General features: G+C 41.1%; 1 protein-coding gene across 2 annotated transcripts; it reads left to right on the forward strand.

Moving 5' to 3' along the window:
- The first annotated feature begins 1,445 nt into the window (after positions 1–1,445).
- SPDEF (SAM pointed domain containing ETS transcription factor) lies at positions 1,446–27,623 on the forward strand. Of its 2 annotated transcripts, none has more exons than XM_018560608.1 (6): positions 1,446–1,492; positions 5,332–5,724; positions 19,116–19,313; positions 19,839–19,886; positions 23,044–23,196; positions 27,418–27,623. In XM_018560608.1, exons 2-6 carry the CDS (start codon positions 5,358–5,360, stop codon positions 27,594–27,596), a joined length of 945 nt encoding a protein of 314 aa, XP_018416110.1. In that variant the 5' UTR covers positions 1,446–1,492; positions 5,332–5,357; the 3' UTR covers positions 27,597–27,623. The 2 variants fall into 2 exon arrangements, with proteins under 2 accessions (XP_018416110.1, XP_018416109.1); XM_018560607.1 differs by lacking the exon at positions 1,446–1,492 and adding an exon at positions 1,637–1,926.

Raw genomic sequence — 27,623 nt, forward strand, 5'->3', positions numbered from 1 at the left:
TGTGCAGAATTTATTAAAGGGTATCTATGGTCAAAAATGAATTTGTATTTATATATTGAATTTCCAGAAATTTGATCCTACTCCTAATTTGTAAGTTTGTAAACTTACTTATTGGAGATGCCCATAGGATGTACTTCCCCGATGCACTGACTTAATTTAACTCAGCCCTGTGAATATGCACTTCTTACTGTCAAAACTCACAGAGCCTGCCTTCTGAACTATAACTCAGTGTCTGAACAATGTAACATTGCCATTACTTGCTGTTAGCAATGCGTGATGGGATATGTAGTCTTGAGAAATCAAGATTGCCTCACATCAAGCAGCAGGGAAAGAGATGAAAAGCACACGTGGAATTCAGGAAGTTATTAAAAGTGATGGGCATACCGAAGGCAGCACTCACTACATAAAAGGAAATTTTTCAAGTAATCTTTGATTGCGTTATCAAAAAAACCTCTAGTATGTTTTCCTATTACAATGCTGGTGTTATAGCAGGATAGTTTATTCTGGGGCTTTAGAAAGGATCTTCTGGATCAGACTCTCATGGCCTTAGGGGTCATCAAAAGAAAGGCATTTTTTATTTTGACATTAGTTACTTGTTTGTTTGTGTTTCATTGATCCCAATCGAAATGAAAGATATGAAAATAAAGTCTCTTTAAAACTGGCCATGTAGATTACTTTTTACACATGAATTGCACTTTGTATGGGGGAGTCAACACAGGGTTTTGGGACCAAGTGGGTTAGGAAATTTGTTTACATTTCCACTGTTCTTTACTGGATGAGGTGCTGCCTAGTGCATGTTACACAGCATCTACTATATTTTGAATGCATACATTCGATGCAAAATTATTTTCAAAAGATACAGTTATTTGATACACAGTCCTCATCGGCTTGTGCATGCCCAATTTGAACCTGCATGTAAAATTGGGTCAAGCCATATACATGATACTTGGTGCATATGTTAATTAAGAGTACATTTATACATATTTGCTTTTCAGACAGTTGCTGTGCAACGCATTTTAAGCGTTTATCATCTCTAAGGAAGTTTTGCTTAAAATCGCACCAAAGATGCAGCAAGCAAGATTTTAACCATGCCATACCAAATGCAAAGGTGATAATGTAGCCTAAATCTTATGTGTAGTATTACAAATTAATTCACATGTACCTGTGTATATATGTCACAGCAATTACAGATAACATTTGTTGGCAAATACAAGTTACTGGAATTTCTAGCTCTTGACTTGGCTGTTATCAGTTTTTTAGCTACATGTCACAATGTGTCACTGAAGAGTTAAGCGGGCAGGTCCTGCACCTGTTAAATGTGAGCATACAGGGTGTGTTTACTCAGGTACGGGACAGCACTATATAAACTAAGATGATTTCTCTGGAGAGAAGAGAAAAAGAGAATAAGAAGCAAGAAAGGAAAAGACAGAAGGTGAAAACAGGGGGACTTCAGCAAGAAGAAAGAGGGGGAATCAGAAAAGAAGGGATAGAGGTAAAGACATCTATAGAAAGGAAATTAGTTAAAAGCAGACAAAAAGCATAGCAAGAGTGAAATAACTAGAAAAAGATACAAGAAAAAAGTTTAAAAAAGGGATACAAACTTAAAAATTGGAAGTCTTAAAGATACAGAATAGGAATAGAAAAAAACTAAAGGAATAAGTTAAGAGATGCAAGGTGTTTAATAAGGCAAGCAAAGAAAGAAGGAGGAAGGAATGGGAGAGACATCCTTTGCACAAGGGACACGTGTCTCTTCCAGGATTTAAAGCATCGTCAGCGAGAGACAGAGGGAGGAGAGAGAACCTTAAAGAAAAAGAGTGAATAGACACTGGGTGAGAGAACGTGAAACAGCAGTGAAAGAGAGTTGTCAGTGAGTTGATACAAATGATACTGTGACATCCCGCAGGTGGCACTTCACTTTCTGGACAGGTAAAGTTCCTGATTTTAACTTAAAAGGGGGTAAAAGAACAATGCTTCATTTTACACATTAGAACATGAATCAGTTACCTAGATATAATGCTTGAAATATTTTCTCTATATTTTGGCAGTCACTCTCACTGCCAATGTTTTTCCATATTGCAGATATAATTGGTTCCTGTTCATTGTTTGTTTCTCTGTATTCCAAACAACACACTAACTGGAAGACCATTAGGTAAAAATAGTGTTACTATATTTGGGGTTTCTAGAATACTGTTACCTAATTTTAAGACTGGTACCCTCAGATCCAACATTGCCATCCACCTGTTCACATAACGCTGGGCTCTCTGAAGATACCCAAGCATATATGTTCATTGAACAAAAGCAGTGTCACATTTATGAATACCACATGGAATCGCTTCTATTTGGAACAGGTAACAATAAGCCATATTGCGAAAATTAGGATGACACAATCAGGTGACACTGCGTCTTTGTAAGATGTATGTCACCGTTTAGAACCCGTGATTTTTTTGTGTCATTGTTTATAGAGTGTTCTGTTGCAAACACCTTCACATTCTAAAATGTTTGTAGGACAGACTTGTTGTCCATTAGCTGCCCATTAGGGCATAGTTGTATTTATAATTATTTGGTAGATTAGAAAATGTAGCATTGTGTGTCTATAATGCATTGGGGCGTATATTGTATGTTTGCAAGTTATATCTCGTATGTATGATATGATGTGAATAGATGACTTAGATCTACAGATGACCATAGTGACCAAGGTACCATTTGCTTCTTCCAAAAGAAGCCATATCTAGTTTAACTTTGTATTGCCTTCCTGCAGACTGCATAACTTCAGCAAACATTTACTGAACTCACTTTCAAAAGTGAATTTTAAAAGTAACATAAGTGTTAATATGACAAACTATCCTGTGAGGCTAAACCATTTGACCTTGATATGGTCATGGCTGCCACTTCATCTCACCATCTTTTAAGTCTTACTCCTTCAAAGGAGGGTCTTTTATTATGCTAGGGAAGGTCCCTTTAACAAGCTTAGAAATGTCTTTATCTATGTTCATCCACTGGAATATATGGGATTTCAGTGTTCTAAACACCACTTAGCAACGTATATAGCATTAGCAAGAGAGATTGGACTGATGAATTGAACATAATCTTATGAAACATAAACAGCTATTAGTTTAAAGGAATGTTCAATACTTTTCACTTCACATACAATATTTTAAGTACTGACGTCTTTCAGTATAAAGTAGTTTAGTATCATCTTTTGGAAAGCATTTTAGTGCAACCAATGCCACAATATGTTTTAATGTGTTCTAGAAATCTGGATGTAACCTAGGTAATTTTGTGGTTTATGTATTAGTGCCACAGACAAGTAATACATTTGTGTGTATAACTATTGAGCAGGAAAATAACATACAACCAAGATATTTTAAGACAACCAAGATACATTAATAATCTGTCTCACGGGGTTATTTTAAAGTGTCCAAAGCTTTGTAGCAACCAATGAAACATTTTTTCTAAGTTGATCAGAGTTGAAATTTGCATGGTTACTATGGGTAACTAAATTTCTTGCGCCCAATAAGTATGGAGAGGAAGGGTAGAGAATACAGCACCATATTATTTAATTTGGAGAAGATTTCACAGTCTGACTTTGAAGATGTGCCCCTTGATGTGTTTGCTTGTGACAAGGTCCTGTCTTTTTATTTTGACTGCTCATTATTTTGACAAGCATTTATAGCACTTACAATTTATGCAGTGATTTACTGACTGTACGTTCACATCAGTCCCTGCACCCAAGGAACTTACAATCTAAGGTCCCTATATCACATACCCCTACACACATTCTAGTGCCACGTTAGATCAGTATGTCTTTGATGCATGGACGGAAACCCGCGCCAGCACAAGAACATGTAAACCCCATGCAGATGGTGTCTGGGCTGGGATTCAAACAAGGACCCCAGTGCTGCATGGCAGAATTGATAAGTTATAAAGCATAATTTTAATCATGTTTAGTGGTTTATCTATTTAACCTTATTTACTCTGTGCTGATATTTTGTTTTCAGTGTTTTGAAGAACATATTCTGAATTCACATTAGTCCCTATCCTATGTGGCTTGCAATTAAATTTCCTTAGCACATTTCTACAAGCATCAAAATACTAGTATCAATTAGGGCAAAAGCCAATCACCCTCCCAATAAGTTTTTGAAAATAGAAAAGAGTAGATAATGGGATTTCAACTTTTTCCTTTGTTTTACTAACTGCTGTGGGTTGGAGATAAGAATGAGGTGTTGGTCTGCATTTCTCAGCAGGACAATGCTGTTGGTATTGCTTTATCACTGAGCATTACTAATATTTGTAGCTACTGATATGGCAATCATTTCACTGATAATTTATTAGTAAACATCCTTAGTGGCACTGTGCATATTAATAGGCATTTTGGCTGTCCTAATAATCACAGATGTCATCGAAGTATGGCACTTCGGACATTTTAGGCCTGGTTCACACCTAAGCGTGAGCAGCATGTGGTTATTAGCATGTTTGTACACGTTTTTTTTACGCGCGTACATGAAGACACACCTTTTGACTGGCAGCTTATGAAACATTGCGGCCAATGGAAGAACGGGCATTCAAAAATCACGAAAATGTGCAACATGCTTCTGCCGCTTATTTGTGGGCATTTCCATTGAAGTCTATGGGGAAAAATGCGCTTTTAACTGTCCATAGAAGTTTATGTACCTTTTCGGGCGTTTGGCTTTTTCCTGCTGGCGTTTTTTTTGCTCAGGTGTGAACCAGGGCCATTGAAAATCATGGGATTTCTTGTGTTGGGCATTTAAAAGCACTTTTCCAATTGCTCAAAAACTCTTAGGTGTGAAACAGGCCTAGGAAGGCTACAGGCTATGCCCCCAAAATCTAAGGGAGATGCCCACTACTGATTCAGATGAATGTCTCCCTTTTCTTCACATCACAGTTTCTGATGTCCTACAACTGATTAATGGAGACACATCATGAAGGTGCTGTTAGCATTTTGATTCCTATCCCCCACCTCCACGCGTATCGCACAGTGACATCTGTAGTGCAAACATATAAAATAATTTACTTCTACATGCATTGCAAGTATAACAGCGATCTCTTCATCTACATTTCCAAAAAAGGGAACTGCTTTGGGTGAGACTACATGGGGTGAAAATTTACAACTATTTTCACTTATTCACAAGATTCACCTGTGTGACGTATTGTGAATAAATCCAAGCTGGGTAATTCATCTTCAGTGGAGTGCTTTTCTTCAGTTCATCGAAATATCACCATTTAATGAGATCTAAAATCAAAACAAAGCATAACTTGGATGAATATGGTATGTTACAGTAGAAATTAGAATATTTACATTTTGATTTTCAGGTTGTTGCTGCTTACACGTCTACGGCATGGGGAGCAGTGGAACGAACCTTCCTACGGTGACGCACTTGGAGCTGCAGGAATCCTCACTCACTAGCTTGGATAAGCCTCCAGAAGAGGGTGCAACTGGGTACTACCTGCCATTTTGTGACATGTTGTACAGTGGTGATGGAGGAAACTGGGCTCCTAAAAGTCTCTTGCCAAATGGACAAAGAGAAGTTCAAAAGGAACCTGAGCAATGTCCTGTTATAGACAGTCAAGGACTTCATCATGAGCTGGAATACCAAACATCACTACACCTAGAGGATCATTCTTTGGAACAAATGCAAACTATGGTTGTAGGGGAAGTCCTAAAAGATATTGAGACAGCATGCAAACTACTCAATATATCTGCAGGTGAGTGTAAAATCTCATTTGTGCAAACAGTCACATGTGGACTGCTGTGCAGCTTGATAAATAAGTACATATAGAGAAAAACTAAATGTCACTCATATAATTCAGAATCTGATGTGAAGTGTCAATATCAATACATGTGGAAGGACAAACGACAATCTGAGATTCACCAGTGGACAGTGCTATAGGCGTATTATGCAACTTCAGCTCTTAGAATTAGGAAACCTAAAGCAAAAGGGGGGGGGGACCTTACTGACCTCTACTTTTAAAAACACAGTTTCCCTCTGTCTGTCATTTTAATATCCAGTGATTTCACTGCTTTCACATGAAATCAGTATTCATATTGGGAGCTATGACTAAGTTCCATTACTGATCAATATGCTTGGTGCATGTTACGGTGTCAGAAAGTATTGAAGGAGGTCAGATATGAGCTATGGCACTTCCCGTATTTAGGAACAGGTTTCCTTGCAAATTATTTTTTATCACTTGTGTTTCTGTCATTGGAAGCCTAAAACATAGGTAGTGTTTTTTGAACCCAGAAAAAAGCCAAATAAAATGATTTTTTTTTAACAATCACTCAGTAACAAAAATACAGAATCTGAAAAGGATCTGCTCCCAAACCCTAATGATTAAGTTTAAGATTAAGATTAATATAAAGGATTGTGCTATAAATAGAAAGTGCATTTAGGATGTTACTGTAAAAAGGTACATTGCTGCATAAGTACACATTCTATTGATCATGATTATGCTGATAATCAAAGGATAAGAAAACAAGTTCCCAAATGCTATTAGTAATCAAGGCTGCACCAATTTTTCCCCAAATTACACCAATTAACAGCTCAGTTGTTCAGATAAAGCAAGCCTATGCTTACTCTTGAGCAGTGGATATATCTCACTTGGGATCACTGAGCTTATTCACTGCTTTAAGATCCATTGTCTTCTCTCTACTTGAACTATGCCCACCTCATGTTTTCCATTTACCAGTTCAGAGAAGTGCAGTTTGTATATTCCACTGTAATATTGAGAATCACAATATATTTATGATATTCATCTTATTGCTTTGAATTTAGAAATATATTGTTTTGGGACCTAACAAAAATGGAAAACTGATGGCAGCTCTAGGCATTTTTTGCTGGTGCTGTGCTGATGTTTAAGTATAAGTGGGAAAGCCAAGTCCCTGATCCTAAATCCTATGTTATAATAAAAGCAGGCATACCATACCTCCTAACTTTAAAATTTCAAAATGAAGGACATGTTGGTGCTAAAAAGTTGATGTGACTACATCACTAAGCCCAAGCATGGGAGAAGGTCACATACCCCTCTATACCAGTCACAGACTGCGACAGAGGAAAGAGCGGTGGGGGATCACTGGAGAAGTATTAGTGGGTAGAGAGAGTGGCTTTACACTGAAATAAGCAAAGTGACAGTTTCTCTTTAAAGTTACAATCAGAGCTCCCACTAAGACCTATATACTGTATAACCTTCCTAGACTAAAGCTAAAGATTACTTTAAAAGGAATGTATAGTTGTACATGATGGTTGTGACAGAGGATGGAGCAGTAGGGGATAGCTGGAGAGGTGAATACACAAATGCTGTCATTTTGGCCTAAATAGGCAAAGCCAGTGTCTCTATGCTGAGCTTTTAGCAGGCTTTTACAAGCGTCCAGCAGGATTAAAAGTGGAAATAAAGTTAAAAATGAAAAATTGCTGGAAGGTAGGAAGACATGTAAAGTCTCTTCTGCCTAAAAAGTTCTCCCTCTTTCCCCTAGCTATTTTTAATTTTTTGAATGTACACTGTACAGTGCATGCAATGTGCAGTGTACACTCTTGGCTCATTCACAGCAACTCTAAGGCTGGGTTCACACCTGGGCGTACGGAATAAGCACACGTTTCCAAAGGCTAGCCGGCTGTATCCTAATGGATACGCGGGCGACAAATACGCCCCAAAGAAGCTCCTGTACTTCTTTGGGCGTAGGGCGTTTTTCAGCGCGTTCCTACGCGCTGTAAAACGTCCAGGTGGGAACCATGCCCATGGACAATTATTGGTTTTCCCATGTTGAGCGTTTTACAGCACGTAGGAACGCGCTGTAAAACGCCCAGGTGTGAACCAGGCCTAAGACGTTGTGAGTGGGCCTGATGCTGTGGAGGATTTATTTCCTGTCTGCATGCGTGGGAGTTATCAGTTATATCATCAGTGGGCATCCAATGGTTGAAGAGGATTTCCACAGAACTTGGAAGTGGCAAAGATGGCAGCAATGGGGAACTTAATGGGGGACAGCGGATTTATTGCACAGCACTGGAGAAGAGCTCACTTGTAAGGCAAGTGTGTCATAATGTGCAAGTATACTGTGCATACTTGCACATTATGGCAAAACCCCATCCAGCACACAGTAGTATACTACCAGTACCCTTTAGGTCGATTAAGCCTGCGAAAAGCTTGTTTAGGGCTTATGCACACGCGTGCAGATGTCTGTGTTATGTAAAAAAACAGCTGAATCTCTGCACCCAGGAGCTACAGGTGTTACATACAGCCCACCTGTGTAAATCAATTACAAGCTGTGGCTTTACACTGGTAAACTCTGCTCTGAGCATATACTGACATACAGGTATAGATGTCTGCATCCAGCGATGTACATCCACTAGGGATGCACCGATATATTAGCCGCTGAAACATATCGGCTGAAAATGGCACTTTTGACAAAATGCCGAAAGTGCAATTTTTTGACCGAAATAGCGGTGCATCCGTAATTTCTCTCCTTCCTGCTGGGCTCTGCTCTGTGTCCCAGCGCAGAGGAGAGCAACTGTCACAGGAGGCTGAACGGTGCAGGAGGAGAGCGCTGTGAGCACCGCTCAGCCTCCTGTCACAGATCAGGAGAGCGGTGTGTGGGTGGAGACAGCCATTGCTGTCACAGGAGGCTGAGCTCTCCTCCCGCACCGTCCCGCCCAGCCTCCTGTGACAACGTGTCAGGATGGAGAGCAGGTACAAACACTCAGCGATCAGTGATCACTGAGTGTTTATAAATAATTGAGGACAGAGTATGTTTACTGTTTCCCCAATTATGAATGAATGGGAAGTGATCTACATCACCTCCTGTTCATTCATGATTGTGGATATAGTAAACACGGCTGCGTGACTGACAGCTGGCTCTGCCTATCTAGAGGCAGAGCCAGCTGTACCCGCTCCCTCCCCCGTCCGTTCCACCAGTCAGCGCTGGAGGATCGGAGCGGGGAGGGGGGAATCCAGCCCCTCCCCTGTCACGGCTCTCTGCAATCGAGAAGTGAGCGAACGCCGGTATGTGTTCGCTCACCTCCCGATCTACTGAGCCGACCTGTGACAGTCTCATTGTCACAGGTCGGCTAGAACTATGAGGTGAGTGAAAAGCATTCACCTCATAGTTCTCCTTTAACCTCTGCAATCCTCTTTTGTCCATATTGCCCCTCAATCATACCCTTCCCTTTTCTCTCTTGCACTCACTGTCTGATATCATACACTCTGCATTCCTCTTCTGTACATACTGCCCACTAACATACTGTCCAAACTCCTCTCCTGCACATACTGCCAGCTGTCATACCCTCCTGCACATACTGCCCATTATCATACTGTCCACACTCCTCCCCTGCACATACGGCCCGCTGTCCATGGGTTCCTCATTCCTTTCTAGCACGTACTGCCCACTGTCACACCACCTGCACTGCTCTCTTTCATATACAGCCCGCTGTCATACGATCTGTATTTCCCTGCTGTCCACACCAGTCTCCTGTACATACTGTCTGCTCTCATACCTTCTGTACTCCCCTTTTACACACATAACACACCGCCTGCTGTCATACGCTTTACATTTCCATGCTGCACATACTGCCCCCTGTCATACTGTCCACATCACTCTCCTGTACATATTACCTGCTGTCAGCCGCCCCCCACCACCACCACCTCTCCTTTCCTGTACATACTGCCTGCTATCATACCCTCTGTACTACTCTCCTACACAAGCTGCCCCTGTCATCCCCTCCACACTCCTCTCCTGCACATACTGTCTGCTGTCATAAACTCTGAATTCTTCTCCTGCACATACTGCAACTGTCACACCCCCCTGCACTACTCTCCTGCACATACTGTCAATATATACCTCTTTAGCATTGTTTGTTATATGCCCACCCTTTCCCCTTTTAGACCAGACACAGTTTTGCTAGGATAAAATAAAAATATTATACTAAAATCAAACAGTTTTTACATAGATGTACCTGTATGTCTATACATGTCGCTCATTACCTCCTGCATTATTGCTATAAGTATAAACCAGCTGAACCTGTGTCAATTGTGGAATATTCATAAAAAGTGTGTATATCTCATACAAAGTGTATATATCAACTGCATTTACCACTATAATGTACTTTCTTAGTAAACTGGTAATGTCAGTTATTTCTCCGGGGTAGAAACAGTTATGTCCCCTCCAGACACAGAATATTCAAAGCAGTTAAGTGATAAAGCGAGTTTCTCTAGGCGGGGTGAGAAAGTAATACGCTAATGTTAATATGTATGCCATTAGGCAGCTGTGTGCATTCTAATGTGTGACTGGGTATGTGTATCAGGCTGTGTTTGGATATATTATTTATTCTCCTGTCTGATACACAATTCTTTTTTAAATGCATATGCAGGATTAAAATTACTTTTACTTGTGACATGTCTGACTGCTCTGTAAGGGCTCATGTAAATGGGCATTGCTCTCCTGCATCTGATGTGCCTTTCAAACGCACACCACACATAGGTCAGTAGATTCCCATTTACTTAGAGGAACTGAACTCTGGAAGTTGAGCCCAGAAAACGTCAGGCAGAAGGCAAAGCACTAGTCACCAGTATTGCCTGTGGTCTCCCTGAAACTGATGCTTACCCATTACTGACTGTGACTCTGTGTGGAGACAGACATCTTAGTAGAGGCAAGGTTTTGCTTCCTCCTGTCAGGACCCCCAACAAGAATAACAGTGAGCAGCACAGTAGTGACATCACCAAATCTCACTCCAGGTTTCTGGAGACTAACAGTCAGAGGCAGCAGTGCCTGAGATTTCACACTGCAGATTTACAACTATGAGGCTTTTGGCACACTCACATACTATAAAGTGCACTGCTATTTTCAGGAGGAATTCGAGGGTATACTTTTGAGGGTACTACTTAGGCACAATTAACAATTCTAAATGTTTCCTTTGACACTGCAAATCTTCACTTTTTAAGTTCAGTTCCATTATAAATGGAGTAGTGTGGATGACAGCTCTTGGGCTACATTGGACCTGCTTTGCGTTGCATCTCTTTGGATGCAGCAGGTCCTATTAATATGTATTTGCACTGGAGGCACTGCAGGTCAAATGTAGCCTTTTGCTGCATTTTACATTTACACGCATTCATTTGTGCAACGCTGTATTCAAATACAATAAATAACAGCGCTTGACAACAATGTCCTAACACATGCATACATTTTGTTTTCAATTTATGTACACTCATACATAATATGATATTTATTGTTGTTATCATGATGTTGATGAGGATGATGATAATAATAATAATCATATACTAGAACAATTTTAACTGCCTCACGGCCGGCCATTGTAGGTATACGGTCGGCCAGGAGCTTCCTAGATCTGAGTGGGCGTATTTAAACCATCAACCACTCCCATTCAAGCGCGCCATGCACGAGGGGGAACCTGCCTAACTTTAAAAACAGGCAGCGATGCCTGTTTACATACACTCGTATAAGGTGCCGGTCCGTGCGCCCCCCCTCCACGGCCCTCTCTCCCGCTGTGCCCGGGCTCCGTTGTGCCTGGTGCGAGCCTGAGACCAGCATGGTGGCTCTGTGAAAGGGGATCAGAGGGAGATCGGTACGCGATCTCACTCCGGTCCCCTCTCCTGTGTCAGAATGCGGAAGTGATGCAAGTGACGCTGGAGAGAAGCTGATTAAACAAATCTCTGCTTCATCAGCTTATTTGGGGGGTCCTAGGTGACATGAAAGACCCCTGATGTCTCCATAAAGAGGACCTGTCACATCTCTTTGCTATCACATAGGGGGTTTCTTAGCCCCCTATGTGATAACAATATCGTTAAGTGGAAAAAAAATAGTAAAAAAAATGAAAGTTGCAAAAAATTAATTTAAAGTCACACATGAAAAAGAATGAAAAAAAACAATTTTTTTTAAAAAGTCCCCACCCATACATACACTCATGCAAACATGCGTCGGGTGCGAAAATGACGATTGCGGCCATTACGTTGCACATGTTAAATATCCCTGCAAATGTCGCAGTGAGAGCAATAATTTTAGGGCCATCAATCACTAATAACACTAACCTGATGAGCAATTTTGGGTATGGTAGTTTTTTGCGATTTCAAGGGTGCGCGCAATTTTAAAGCTTGACATGTTTGGTGTCTATTTACCCGACGTGACCCCATCTTTTATCTTTTACCCAAAAATTGGGTAATAATAAATGTATTGTAACATAATGTAAAAAATCACCAGTGGTGATTAAATACCCCCAAAAGAAAGCTCTATCTGTCCCCAAAAAATGGTATAAAATTAATTTCAGTACAGTGTTGCATGACGGAATAAATGTCAGTCAAAGTACGCAGCGCTGAATACTGAGAAATTGCCGGGACAGGAATTGGGTGTAACACCCGGTCAGCAAGTGGTTAACAGTTCTTAATTTATAATTAGTAATCACAGAAAATGTTGACTAAATAAGTCATTAAAACCAGGAAAACCCAGAGGTCTAGGTGTGAACACAATTGATTCACTTTTAAATTGCTTCCCGATTTTTAGTTATGACATTTTCTCATCACATACACAAAGCACTTAAGTACACAGTTATATTTTGTCTGTTCAACCTGTGGGCTGAAAAAAATATGACAGATTTCTCCATCGACGCTGAACAGCGTGGATGAACGAATTGCCTGCTGGTACTGGCCGCTGTCAGAATACTTGAACGGTTTTAGCAGCTGATTGGCTACAGGCACCATTTGGTTGAGGATTTTCCAACATGTTCCTTCAGCAAAAGTCGATTTAATGAAGGACTTCTATTGAGGGGAAAGGGTCACCAATGGATTGAGTTTTGGCCGAATAAGCAATAATCCGCCAAAATGTGCTCCGTGTGTGTACCCAGCTTTAGTCTGGTTCTCTGCCAGCTTGACAAAAGTCAATTACTCAGTCTTAATTGATTGATACCTGGATGAAAATGTTTGGCCAAACATTGACTGCAGTCAATCAACTGCAATCACTGTTTGGGTATTCTGCAGTGGGCACCGGTTATCAGAACACAATAGTCGCAGTGGGAGATTTGTCTATCTGCATTGCTTAGCGCGGGGAATTTGTTTCTTTCAGCCTACAGGCCAAGTAAAAAAAGTGTATGGTGTATGGACAGTGTAAGTAATGCAGTTTAAAAAAAAATAAAAAATTCCTACACTGAAACCATTTGGGACATTCAGTGGCGGAACTATTGCCATATCGACCCATGCAGCCGCAATGGGGCCCGAGGCACAGGGGGCCTAGCCAGGACAAGGAATAAAGGGGCCCCCCTGATGCCGTGCGGGCCGCCTGAGTCGCTTTGGCATCTCAGGCTGCTGGCTGTCACTGGCAGCTGTGAGAAGTAACGCGCCGCTGTCCAGATCACTGACAACCTGTGAGTCAGTGACAGCTTGCAGTGGAGAAAGCCAGGGGCCCGGTGGCAGCAGTGTAGGAGGAGGCGGGGCCCGGTGATGGCAGCGTAGGATGAGGCGAGGCCCGGCAACGGTGGAGGTGGTGGGGTTCGCCGACGACCAAGGAGGGGAGAAGGCTGACAGCGGATCGTGGCTGACAGGTAAGAGGTGTGCAGGGGTGTGACCAGTCCACCTGAGACCCTGCAGAGCCCACCATAGATAGTATATGGTGGGCTCTGCAGGGTCACTCTCAGGTGTGCTGTGTGGGATCTCAGGGGGGCTCTGCAAGGGGCGTAACTAGAAATCACAGGGCCTCATACAAAATTTTGCTATGGGGCCCTGTGGTTTCTAGTTACGCCCCTAATTACATTCCAGCAGCAACATAAAGCTCAAATAGCACTTCTGGGAGGAGCTTATTTGTGCAAAATTTGCGATTGGCAAGCTAGGTCTATTTTATAAAAAAAGATTGTCAGAGGCTTCACAAAAGAAAGATGGCTTAGGAAAATGTATTATAAAGCCATTTATAGGCACCTTACAGAATAAATTGTTTAAATCTAATCTGCTAATGATAGGGTCACGTATAGTACAGTTGTGGGGAGCAAAGGAAATGTCAGTATGTACTGCTGGGGATGAGGAAATAAAGTGAACCTGTTACTTTTCCAAGCATAGACAAAGCACAGGCTTATTTTAATCTAGTTTTAGGGCCCATTCACACCTATGCCTTTTAACATAGGCCAATGCATGTACACAGGTTGGCCATTGTTTTCAATGGCGCTAGATAACATGCTCGAGCTACATCGATGGGCATTGCACAAAAAAAGGCAGTTGTTTTTTTTTGCTGCATTGAAGGGACAATAGAAATCATGTTATTTGAGTTTTTAGGTGCTATCAGTACATAACAATGCGCGGTGAAAACACACCCAAAGATGCATCATAAAACAAACAGGTGTACAGCCAGCCTTAAAGTTATAGGCAGCACTATTTGGGAACTCGCACAGTATTTTATAAATAAATAATATAAATAATATACATATTTTCTATCAGTTATATATTTTTGAAAGCATTTATTAAAACTCTAGTTTGTGGGTCAAGTGTCTGATGATGTTCCAAGATGACAATCAGCCACGTACCGATAATGTAAAATGAACTGTATGGAGTTTCGACAGTGCTGCACAGTCCTCCCCTCTCTATAGTGTTTCACCCTACATGGGCCTAATCGTAGAACTCTATGGTGTGCAGCTGATTGTAATCCTGGAACTTTCATACTTTTGGAATGCGGGTTTGCTTTGTCAATGAGCACTCGACGTTCCCTTTGTGTTGACACCAGGAAGGGGCAGTGTCTGATATGCCCCACACACTGCATAATTAGATGATATATTTTCTGATATCCTCCAAATTTTTTTGGTGCTCATTTAATAAGAGGAAGTTCAATGTACAAAGTGCAGTAATTCATACCATCATCTGTCTATCTGTCATTGTTATCATTTCTGAAGCTGTTAAAAGGTGATTGGTTGCTATACTACAAAGCATTTTTTGGTACTACCAAACCTTTTTTATTCTCTGTTTATAATATTTTAATCTTAGTTCATCTTAAATATTTTTGGTCGATAACAAAGAAACTTGTCAGTTACAAGAACCAACAGAATAAGATGAAAGGAAATAAAGGATAGTAAATAAATATCTATTTTCAAGGAGAAACTTGTTTATCATATGGCTTCTATGGGCTTGCGTCTGAGACAGAAGGAAAGAAGGGGGTGCCAAACCACAGTATTAAACCACAATATATACAGTTTGTTTTAACTGTTTCTTATCTTGCCTGGCATCCTCTATACACCAGGGGATACAATTCATTCACATACTGAAGCAGGGAAGATGGGTCAGCTAAATGGGACATCGTGGGTGTTGCTAGGAACCTGAGGAAAGTAATGATGTGGCCTACTTTCTGTATATACTGCACAGTCTGCTTCAATTATTGCTCCTCAAGCAAAAGTCTCACACAAACACACACACACACACACACCTCAACACAATCATTTTGTACAAAATGAAACTCTTCCTTCACATATTGTTTCCTGCACACAGAATATAGAGATAATACTAACACTTGGGGACAGGGCTGGTGCAGAGATTTAAGCCTACACAGGCGAAGGTACATTTTTCCACCCCCCTCCCCGACACCCTCAGGCAGCCTTATGGTAGCGCTAGCCCTGCATAGAAATCCAATAAAGCAGCACTCCAAAACTAATAGGAGATCTGTGATATCCATGTTACAGGTCAAACCAATTATCTCAAAAGCATTTAGAAAAAAGGAAGACCATCAGCTAGTAGTGCCCTATATGTGAAGCCACAAGCAATGACACGCCAAATAGTTTACTGTGGAGCACCCCAATACAAAGACACCCCAAAGTGCACCACTCCAGAAAGCATCACAAAGATGTCCATGTTATAGCTCACACTGAACATATCCAGCATTTGGGAAAAGAATGACCATCATCTACTGACGCCCTATATGTAAAGCCACAGACATTGACAATGACATCCCACATCTGTTACAATGGTGCACCCCAATAAAAGGACAACCCCCCATAAAGCTTCACTAAAGAAAACATAACTAATAGCAGATAACAAGTGACCTTAAACTGATGTTTAACTGCTTCAGGACCGCCTAATGTAGATAAACTGGGGCATCCTGAAGCAGAACACATTTTATATGCAATATATATTAAAAATCATGTGTCCTGTGACTTCCATTTTGGCTGCTGTTGGGTTGATGGTGGCAAAAATCCTGTGTAATAAAATCTTACACTGACCGCCAATGTAATGGAGGTAGTCTCACTGACCGTCAATTTAATGGAGGTATTCTCACTGAGTGTCAATGTAATGAAGGTATTCTCACTGACCGCCAATCTAATGGAGGTATATACACTGACCGCCAATATGACCGCCAATATAATGGAGGTATTCACACTGACAGCCAATATAATGGAGGTATTCACACTGACTGCCAATATAACGGAGGTATTCACAATAACCAGCATTGTAACGGAGGCATTCACACTGACTGCCAATGTAACAAAGGTATTCCCACTGACCTCCAATATAACAGAGGTATTCTCTCTAACCACCAATGTAACGGAGGTATTCACACTGACCAGCAATGTAACAGAGAGATGCACACTGACCACCAATGTAAGTAATGTATATACCCCTCCACCGTTATTTTTTAAAATTCTAATATATATACATACACCCACTTAAACATACCTTTTTCCTGCAGTCTTCAGGCTGGTTTTCTTCCTTAACAGCAATGGTGGGCCGCAGATTATTGATATGCAAATACCGCCGCCCATGCATATGTTAATATCTTACCGGGTGACAGCTTCAAGAACAGTGCGTGCTCATAGAGTAAAGGGGGGGGGGGGGGGCACAAACTTTAGGTAACTGAAGCTCAGAGCCCCATCCATACCGCTGCTCCTGTGTATGGGAGGCGGTGTTTACCTGCCCTCCCCAACTTGCGCCCTCAAGCGGTTGCTTGTGCTGCCTTTATGGTAGCGCCGGCTATGCTTGGGGTTTATTTATTAAGCTAACACTTGGGGTTTATTCATAAATCTTCTGCCCAGCCATACACTGGGTGAATGCTATTTGCATGGCATTCCTGCCACTGTGTTGAGCTGAGAAGCACAGGAATTTCCTATGCTCCTCAGCACCATCCAGTGGTGGGAATGTCATACGAAAGGCATTTGCCCAGTCTATGGGTAGATCAGGAGCTGTTAAGACAATGAACACTTTGGTCAGGAGCATATAGCATATATAGTACATGGGTCAGGGGTATATAAAGTAAGAGTGCAAGGGTCAGGAGTATGTAATTGCAGCCAGGAGTGAAGCTGCTTGAATTTTAGAGTAGCGACAAGTTTACCATTAGGATTGCCAGCACCTCTGACTACTTGCTGCCATCTATTCTCTAAAGATTTTGATTGCTGGACTGTGTGGTCCAGTTGCAGCACTAAATGCGAAACAGACTTTAAAAGTTCAGAACATTTAATACGATTGGGAACAAAACAAAAAATCTGCATTAAAGGAAACCTTCACCCACATGTGCCGAGGGTAGCACGGTCTCAAAATAAATAGCCCTGCATTTAAAGTGACACTAAACTCAGGAATCAAACCTTAAAAATGCATTCAAGTACTTTACCTATTAACAACAATGTAGCTTATTTGCCACCACTGTAAGCTTGCTCCCGTGATGGACTATAACTTCAATACAAATTAGTAATGTAAACATAAGATTGTAGTCCACCATGGAGGCAAGCTTGGAGTTGTGGCTAATTTACAACATTCAGAGGGAATATGGGGAACAGAAAGTAGTCACCCTCCAGAAGGAAGGTCAGTGTCAGCACAAATTCAGAGATGATTTGAGGATCTACAGCTGAGTGACGCACAAATAAGATACATTTTTGATAATAGTTAAAAGTACTTGAGTGCCTTTTTAAGGTTTATTTCCTACGTTTATTGTCACTTTAAATATTTGATTTCGCTTAAAGAAGAACTCTGGGGACAATTTTTATTAACACTTCCAGTGGGGCTACCCCCATACTGCAAGGGTTAACTGTTGTTTGTTTTTAGGTGCTAAAAACAAAAAGGTATACTTGCCCGGTCATTCCAGCCAGCTTGTTCTTAGACTGGGTCCCTAGAGCCTCTCTCCCCCTCCTCTGCAGCGGTCTAAGAATCCTTTTGTCATCATGCTGTATACAAGTGTATAGATGTGAGCATGCTAAGTAACATTCCATCTGTGCAGAAGAGGAGGGGACACGCTTCAGTGACTGGAGAAGCAGGGAGTCAGCTCAGCTCACGGGTGAGTATAACTTTTTTTTTAGCACCTAGATACAACCGAGCAGTAATCACTTTTGAAGTGTGGGGGTAACTCCACTGCAAGGATTAATAAAACATTTCCCTTCAATTCTTCTCTATGCTTAGTGTCCAAATCTTTTAAAGCAAGCTCGTTTAAAAAAAAATTACTTAGAGCTCTGGGTGGGATGAGATCTCCAGTCCTGGGGCCAGGTGTTACCAATGACCAGCTTGGGCTGAACAAGTGGCTGAGAGCAGCCTTATTAGAAGCCAGCTCAGTACTCAGAGTGGTGAGAGAGTTGTGTTTGAGTTGTGTGTGTTCAAGGCAGAATCAGGTGCGTGCTTGACACACGTGGAACAGCCAGGGGAGGCTGGGAGAGGCCAGGAAGGTCGGTGACCCGAGGGACCTGTTGGACGCACTGCTGGGAGAGCAGTGTGAGTGCACACGAGGGGAGATGTCGGGAAGGTCGGTGACCCTAGGACCTGTGGGACACACTGCTGAAAGAGTGAGGGCTCACGAGGGGCGAGCAGTGTGAGTTTCTTGGAGCTCTGGAAAGCTACAGAGCGAAACTAAAAGACTGTCCTTTATGTTGCTGCTAGAAACTGTCTTGTGCAACAGGGGAGGTCTACCCTGTGGATGGAATGAGATGTTTGGTGTTTGCCCTTAATAAAACTGCATTTTACTTGCACCTCCGGTCTACAGTCGAGTGTCCTTGTTACAATATATATATATATACACACACACACACACACACACAAATACTCATTTATTTAGTATGCCACGGGCATTAAAATAGAAATCCTAGATTAAATATAACCCATGGGGTGGCTATGAAAGTCTATTGTACTACACTAAGTGTGTTCGTTTGTTTTATCAGATCCCATGGAATGGTCCTCAGGTAATGTTCAGAAGTGGATCTTATGGACAGAGCACCAGTATCGCCTTCCGCAAGTGGGTCGCAGCTTTCAGGATCTAACTGGAAGAGATCTGTGCTCCCTAAATGAAGATGGTTTCCGAGACAGGTCTCCGCTGTGTGGGGATGTCTTGTATGCTCACCTGGACATCTGGAAGTCAGGTAAAACGATAACATTGGAGACCATATGTGAGGTTTATAATTTAATTTTGGATTCCTTTCACCTATCTTAAAGTGCATGTAAATCCTAATAATGAACTTCTATTAATTGTTACCTTTTGGCCTGTTAAATATACAATTGAAAGGGTTTGGTTAATAATGTCAGAAATTCAGAGCTGTCTTGTGTCCCATGCACACTTTCTGTGTTATCTCAAGGAGTCTAATTCGCTCTTATAGTTCTTTTCTTGAACTGTACAATAATCAGTGTCTATGTTATAGAAATAGGAGAGTGGGAGGGAATCAGTAGCTATGCAAAAGACAAGTGTGTGGGGCTCACACCATTAAGTTCATAAAAATGTTGTGAGCCCATTACAGGACTTAGTAGCTGTGTGAATTCTGGCAGATCAACAGGATTTTTTCTCTACTTGCAGGGTCTTTAAAAATGTGCATGTATTGCAGATATGTACTGCATATATTTTATTTATTTTGCCCTGACTTATGCTTTTAATGTTGCTTTTGTCTCTGCAGCAGCCTGGATGAAAGAAAAGACAGGATCTAGTGACATGAGATACTGTGGTAAGAGAGATAAAGTCTACCACCTATAATGCAATGAACACTATGCAGCAGATCCTATTGTTTAATTTATTCATAAGCTTGGTCGTTGTGAACACATTAAACTTTACTTTACTACATACTTTAGCAGATTTTTTTAAGTGATTATGGGTGGGACTGAAGACGTGTCTCCTAATTCTGTGCTGTGCAATGTACTTATGCTTTAAACAGTGCAACAGCCATACAAGTTTGGCGTGGTAAGCTAAAGAAAAAAGATCCCCTAAAATTAGTGAGAAACACGGTAGTCAAAAAGTATGTGCATTTCTCACTTCCTTCACCGGTCCAAAAAAAGGGTTTATTTCTCCTTATAGGATAATCGGTAGAGCCATGGAAATCAAAAAAAGTATTTTGCATTGTGACGGATTCTCTTTGTTTGCACATATCATGCATGACACTAATATTCATAGGAATCATATTGCAGAAAAAGTACTGATAGATTTGATTACACTGAAAGTGCATCAGCCCATGAGACAGTCTTCATGCACATTTGACTTGCTTTTTGCCTGTGGAAAAGTCCACAAGGTAAGTAAACTAAACAGAGAACATTTATACAAAAGAAAACATATTTAGAAAAGAGAAAATATGTTATTTGCTTTTTTGTAGATACTCAGCTGTACATACACACAGTAAAATACTGTATGGATCACAACAATTGGGTGACAAATCTAAGTTTATTAAATATATTATTATTATTATACAGGATTTATATAGCGCCAATAGTTTGCACAGCGCTTTACAATATAAGGAAGACATTACAGTCACAATACAATTTAAGACAAGATGGTAAGGAGGGCCCTGCCCGTGAGGGCTTACAATCTAAAATATATAGCTAAACAGCTTTCTAAAATATTATGTAATACAAAATAGCTGTATTTTCTCCAGGGTATTTAATAACATTAAATGTAATAGTGAGCTACTCTAAGAAATGGAATCAGCCTCTGTACAGGTAGTCAGGGAAAAAAGCTGGCTTAGTGTAGCTTTACCTTTTGCACTCCATGTCCCCTTAAAGTAGTATAGTCTTATTTTTTTTTTTACATATATTTACTGCTAGCAAGCAGTAGCAGACTTACCAGTACTTGGTTGCCTCCAGGGCTTTTACAAAATGCAATGTTCACAATCCTTTTCACACTGGAGGCAGAGCAATGGGTAAACAAGGAGTATATTTGGTATCAGGAGTACAGTGGCCACAAAGGGTAACAGGGACTGGTGTCATGCTAGGAACATAGTCAGGAAGAAGGCAAAAGATCGAACCAGATGGTAGGCAGGTGGTTACACATGGTCATGTAAACAAAGGGTCAGATAAGATGGCAGAGACATGGTAATTTACCTGGCAAAGGGCCTGTTAATGTGGCAGACAGAGACATGGTCAGTATATGGACAAAGGGTCAGTTCACATGGCAGGCTTAAACGTGGTCCTACCAGGAAGGTAGGACCAATCAGAGAGCATTACCTGGTAACAAGACCCCAACAAGCTAAAAATTTAGGCATGACTTCCACATGCAGAAGATGGCGTTCAATGAGAAGCTTGGAGGAGGTGCCTAAGGTGCGGCCATGTTGCCTGGATAACAGGATGCTGGGTCACAAGGCCATATACGTTAGTCACAGTGGGCTGGGAGGTGGGCAGGCCAGCGTGGGATGCAGGATTTAAAGGGAGCCATCGGACAAGGCAAGTCCTTACAAGCGGGCATTTTTGCTGAATGTCATTTAAAGGAGAACTATGAGATGAGTGATTTCCACTCACCTCATAGTTCTAGCCGACCTGTGACAATGAGACTGTCACAGGTCAGCTCAGTAGATCGGAAGGTGATCGAACACATACCAGGTTCGCTCACCTCTCGATCCTGTCACGGCTCTCTGCCGTGACAGGGGGAGGGGCTGGATTCCACTCTCCCCGCTCCGATCTGCCAGCGCTGACTGGCGGAACGGACGGGGAGGGGGCGGGTAGAGCTGGCTCTGCCTCTAGATAGGCAGAGCCAGCTGTCACTCACGCAGCTGGGCGGATCCCGTCATCTACGTCAGGATCCGCTCCGGCGTCTCAGTATACCGTGAGCTGTAGCTCGCGGTATACTGAGCTTAGGGTAACGGGAGGACGCTAGTTTGTGTCCTCCCGTTACCCTAAGGAGAACTATGGGGAAAAGCCCTGACCCCATAGTTCTCCTTTAATGCACAAGTCACAAGATTGGAATGTCTTTTGCAAGTGCTAAATATTCTGTAACAGTTGTATAATCCGTATAATCAAAAGAAATAGGCTTATTTGTTTTACATTTCCAAAAGGTAAACAAAATATTACTTCCAGCATCAAACCGGAAAAAAAGGCTTTTCTTCAGCGCAACAACAAAATAAAGTCAGCCTGTCTTTATAACAAATAAAATATGGCTTCTGACCACCTAAAGGCTTTTACTCGCAGGAGGGGTATCACAGTCTAAGAACTTTTGGGGTATTTCCCATCAGAGACAGCTCTCAGCAGTGCTCAGCAACTCAAACCTCTCCTGCAGATCTAACCCCTTACTGCCTCTTATAGGGAAAAGGAGATATATGGTGAAGTCAACTTACAATTGTAGTTCACTGCTAAAACTTAAGCTCTGGAAAGCCTGTCATTGTACCTTCATAATTAATTTTAATTAATTGTGCTCCTGCTTTAAAAAGATACATATTAAAGTGACACTAAACTCAGGAGTTAAATCTTAAAAATGTATTCAGGTACCTTTTAACTGTTAACAAAAATGTTACTTATTTGTGCATCACTCGGTTGTAAATCCTCAAATCATCTCTGAATGCATGCTAACATTGTTCTTCCTTCTGGAGGTTGGCTACTTTTGTTTCCCATTGCCCCTGTGCGTGTTGTAGTGTAGCCACCGCTCCAAACTCGCTCCTGTGATGGACTACAATCTCACATATCGTTTTCTAATTTGTATTGAAATTATAGTCTATCACAGGAGTGAGCTTGGAGCGGTGGCTACAGTGTCAGTATGAACTGTTGTTGTTATTGCACTGATAAATATAAACATCTGCTATTGATTAACATATAACATCTAGTACTGTAAACACTTTATGAACCAATTTGTTTTTGCAAGACCAGGAGCTGTGTAGAAGAAATCCCTTTTTTTTTTTATCTTTTCAGGAGGAAATGGATCTGTTGGTGAATGCTGGCCAGACACAGAAGTAGATTCCTCCAGCTCTGGGCAGCCGATTCATTTATGGCAATTCTTGAAAGAGCTTTTGCTAAAGCCACACAGTTATGGAAGTTCTATACGCTGGCTAAACAAAGAAAAGGGTAAGGAATCATGCTGCCTTCAATTAGCCATTTAATGCACCGTTAGTTTACCAGTATGTGCAAGAAGTCTCAACAGGCAGGGCTGTAGGTACCAGTATGCCACTCAAGGGCAACAATGGGGCAGCAGGTTTAAGGGGCAGCACCAAGCCTCAACATTTTTTAATTGGTTTCCTATTTTGTTTCCCCCTTCTGGACACATCTGTACATTTAATGCTAAATTAACTGTAGGAGTAAAGGAGCTTAGAAATATTAAAAGGAGTCACAAGACTGTCTATAGTTCAAGAAACATAAAGCAATCTTATTTGTTGGTCTGTGCCGTTAAAAAAAGTCAGTGATAAGAAAGCAGAAAACATTCTTCCTCCAATAGCATTAGTTTTTACTAAAAATAATCACATGACAAAAAGGAATCAGCTTATCTAGAGGACAAGGTGGGCCTAGGGCAGTATGGTGTCTAAATACAATTTTCCCATGAATCTGCATTATGGCATACTACATTTTCAGTATGCAAAACTAGAAATCCTATAGGAAGGAATCTAAGAACGATAACAACAATATCCTCTCTCCATCCCAGGTCTTTGCTGCTATGCAGCACCCCCATGGGGAAATCTCCCCTAACCCCATCATGGTCATGTCACTCTTTGTGGCACAGCTGCTTGACTCACTAGCCTGTGAGATTTTAGTGTATTCCTGTGGAGCCTAATATATTTCTGTGCCCCGCATCTTGTAGTGAATTTTTTGTAGGAATGTATTTAAAAAAAAACATTGGTTCCACTGGGGTGCCACTGAAAATAGTAGCTTAGCGTTCTGCTGGGTTCTTAGCTTGTCATGGCAGTAGATATCACCACTAGAATTCTTGATAGCTAATGTCAAATTTTATCCCAGGATAGAAAAATCTCTGCGACAGAAAATAATGGGATTAGAATACAGTGGAAAAATCAGTTTGATATTACAACAGAACATACAGTATGTGTATCACTCCGCAATGACCCTATATGTAGTATGGCAGGCTAACATTTAATTCTCAAGGCCTGGTTCTTTGTGTATGGTGAAGATGAAAAATAAGTTGGTTGGCAGTCACTTTAGCCTTTTTACCTATTATTGCTGAACTCAGTTCTAGCTGAGAGGGTTTAGGGGTACAGGAAGAAGAGCATAGAAGGAGGACAGGTACTCTAAAGTTGGCCCTTAAAGAGCAGCCTCTTGGTAATTGCTGGCCATGTGAAAGCAGCCAGGTAGCTGTATGATCCTGTCACAGCAGTCATAGTCTTTCTCTCTTTCAGTTGATCTCTCTCTGTAAATCTGGTTATTGACCCTTTTAGAGCAGTCAAGGATACCTTGATCTTTGGCCAATAGGTTATTTTTATAAGTTCATACGTTAGTTTCTATCCAGTTACTATGCCAGACTTCTCCATCACAATCAACAGCACTACAATCAACCCATACCATCAAGCCAGGGTGCCCGGCGTAATCCTTGATTCTAAACTCTTCTTTCAACCCCACATCCAATCACTATCCAAATCTTGCCGACTCAACCTCAACCAAAGCTTCTATTTAACTCTCTTGTAATATCTTGCCTGGACTACTGTAACTCCCTTCTTGTTGTCCTACCACTAAACAGGCTATCCCCATTTCAGTCTATCACGAATGCTGCTTCCAGACTCATCCACCTCACCAACCGATTAGCATCCACCACCCCCCTCGCCAATCGCTCCACTGGCTCCCACTTGCCCAATATATAAAATTCAAAATACTAACTACAAAGCCATCTACAACTCTGCCCCAACCTACATCACCCACCTCATCTCAAAATATCCCCCAAACTGCCCCCTTTGCTCTTTCCAAGACCTCCTGCTCTCAAACTCTTTTGTCACCTCCTCGCATGCTCGCCTCTGTCCACCTTTAGGCGATCCTTGAAAACTCTTCTCTTCAGGGAGACCTATTCCACCTTGATATAACCATAATTTCAGTTCTTCCATTAAATCATCACAAACAGTTATCACCTTTTGTATCACTTGCCCCTCCTACTAAATTGTAAGCTCTCACGTGGGGCCCTCCTACCTCCTGCACTGAAATTGTATTGTTAACTGTATTGTCTCCCTCAGTTTTGCAAAGCGCTGCACAAACTGTTGGCGCTATATAAATCCTGTATAATAATAATAATAATATAAAAAAATAGAACAGTCTTTTAGAACACAAACCCAGATGGGCTGCTTAATGTCTAACATATAATGCAATCTAACTACAGTATATCTGTAGAGGGTGTGTAGTATCTGCGGACAACACCTAATCTACTGTCTAGTGTACTGTCTACAGTACTGTCAAACTGTCGTTTGAGCATGCAAATGTAAGTTATAACCAAAGCCTAATCAAGCAACTTTAAAACAAGGGTGTCTTGTCTTACATGATTTTCCAAGGATTTGAAGTGACACCATATGCCAGATGAGCAATTTTGTTAAAAGAAATGGTGTAAATTGAAATAATACAGGTCATTCAGGTGTATTTGGGATCTGGGAGTGGAGTAGATGCAGCATGAAGCTTCAAGGTATTGTTTTCTATGTACATACAGTGCCATACTTTGTTTACAGAGATTCAATGACATTTATCCTGCAATTTGGAGTTGTGCTGGCAGGCATATTACAGGGTTTTTTTTAAAGCAATATGTTTGTGGAAGACACAGCTTAATTTATATACAGCAGCCCCAGTCATTCACTTTTATATAGTGTAAATGGGTACAAAAAGTGCAGAACATTGGCAAACATTGTCTAAATACAAGAGGCATATGTATGCACACTTGAAACTTGGTCACCTTTCTGTATTTCTTCCTGACCTATACAGTAATCCAGTGTGAAACTTTGCCTCTGGGCATGAGTGCCCTATAAGAAAGGACAGTCACTGCTGCCTTCTCTCTGTGTGCAGTGATTCTTGTCGGTGGAGCTAGCACTAGCTGTAAGATTTGTACTCAAATGTAAACACTTATCTGAGTGGTTACATGCAAATAGGGCCTCTGATTGACGTTGGCATGGCATTTCTTGTAGAAGATAAAAATCACCAGCACTCAAGTAGTAGCAATAAATCCTTGTGCTTATTTATTGAAGTGAAACGTCACAAACATGATACAGCCAACATTTCGGGGCCACGCAGGGCAACATAGTGTATTTCTGGCTACGGCAAATCAGACAGTCTATATACGGCCATAGTAGAGAGTGCAGTTGCATCCAAAGGTGCAGTTTAGCTGCCTCTGAACACAGAAAACTATCCGCCCTTATTCACGTGTCTGAATGAGGCCTTAGCAGGCTGAGACAGCTCTTAGAGCAGGCTGGATTGCTTAACTTCACTATAGTCTATGGATCAATCTCAAGGAAAAAAAGGGACCTGCATGCAAAATAGCAGGGGTGTCTAGATCAAACACTGGTTGAACAGATTTACAAATCTTTTGGCAGGTAGAAGTTCATGTATTTGCATTTTAACGGCCTGGATTTCAGCTCTGAAAGGGCTGCTAAAAAAAACTAGCTGGTTTATGAAAAGGTAGTTTTAATAATTAAAATGTCAACTAATAAAGCAAAGTGGCTGCACAATAAAGTTATACATGTTATAGTAGAGCTACACCCTATTACCCTAAATGGAGAACATTTAGTTTTATAAACCATTTACATAGTAAAAATGGAGAACATTTAGTTTTATAAGCCATTTACATAGTAAAAACAACTGTCATTTAAAAAAAAAAAGAAAATGCTATTTTTTACTTTTTTTCATCCCTTATTACATCTCAGTGCTGCTGATTTCCTCCAGCATTTTTTAGCCATTACCTATACACACTCTTGCTCTAGTGTCAGCTGCACTTCTTTGCTCTGTACCATGTTCCTGATAGTTGCAGTGTTGGAACTGCACAATGCACATTGACATGCCGACTTGTAGTATCCATCAGTGGCACACTTGGGAGACAGTTGTAACCCCATGACAGGATGTGTTAGAAGAATATCCATGGTTGGATCACCACATATTATTTTAATGAAAGCTGCAAAAGACTGAAAAATATTTTTGAAATGACATTAACATATTTTAATTCTACTTTAATTATTTCTGTTTTTGTACAGGTATAGACACTTGCATATTTGTAAATGTTATTGGCAGCTCTCTCACACATAGTAACTCTTTAATTTTAGGTTTAGGGGCCTTTCATCTTTCCATGTTACATTTCTATTATGCTATTTTTTGCCCCTACAGGTATTTTTAAGATCGAAGACTCTGCTCAAGTTGCACGCCTCTGGGGTATCCGAAAAAACCGCCCAGCAATGAACTATGATAAACTGAGCCGCTCAATTCGACAATACTACAAAAAAGGAATCATCCGCAAGCCAGATGTATCACAACGCCTTGTCTACCAATTTGTGCAACCATTATAGAAAATGTCAACCTATATGGATCCAAGA

Source organism: Nanorana parkeri, unplaced genomic scaffold (assembly GCF_000935625.1).
Source record: "Nanorana parkeri isolate BGI_ZX_2015 unplaced genomic scaffold, ASM93562v1 scaffold468, whole genome shotgun sequence".
Classification (NCBI taxonomy): Eukaryota; Metazoa; Chordata; class Amphibia; order Anura; family Dicroglossidae; genus Nanorana; species Nanorana parkeri.

Coding starts and splice junctions, on each gene's coding strand:
- SPDEF (XM_018560608.1), top strand. CDS start 5,358: ATGGGGAGCAGTGGAACGAACCTTCCTACGGTGACGCACTTGGAGCTG. Junction 19,314..19,838: donor CCTGGACATCTGGAAGTCAG/GTAAAACGATAA, acceptor TTGTCTCTGCAG/CAGCCTGGATGAAAGAAAAG. Junction 19,887..23,043: donor TAGTGACATGAGATACTGTG/GTAAGAGAGATA, acceptor TTATCTTTTCAG/GAGGAAATGGATCTGTTGGT.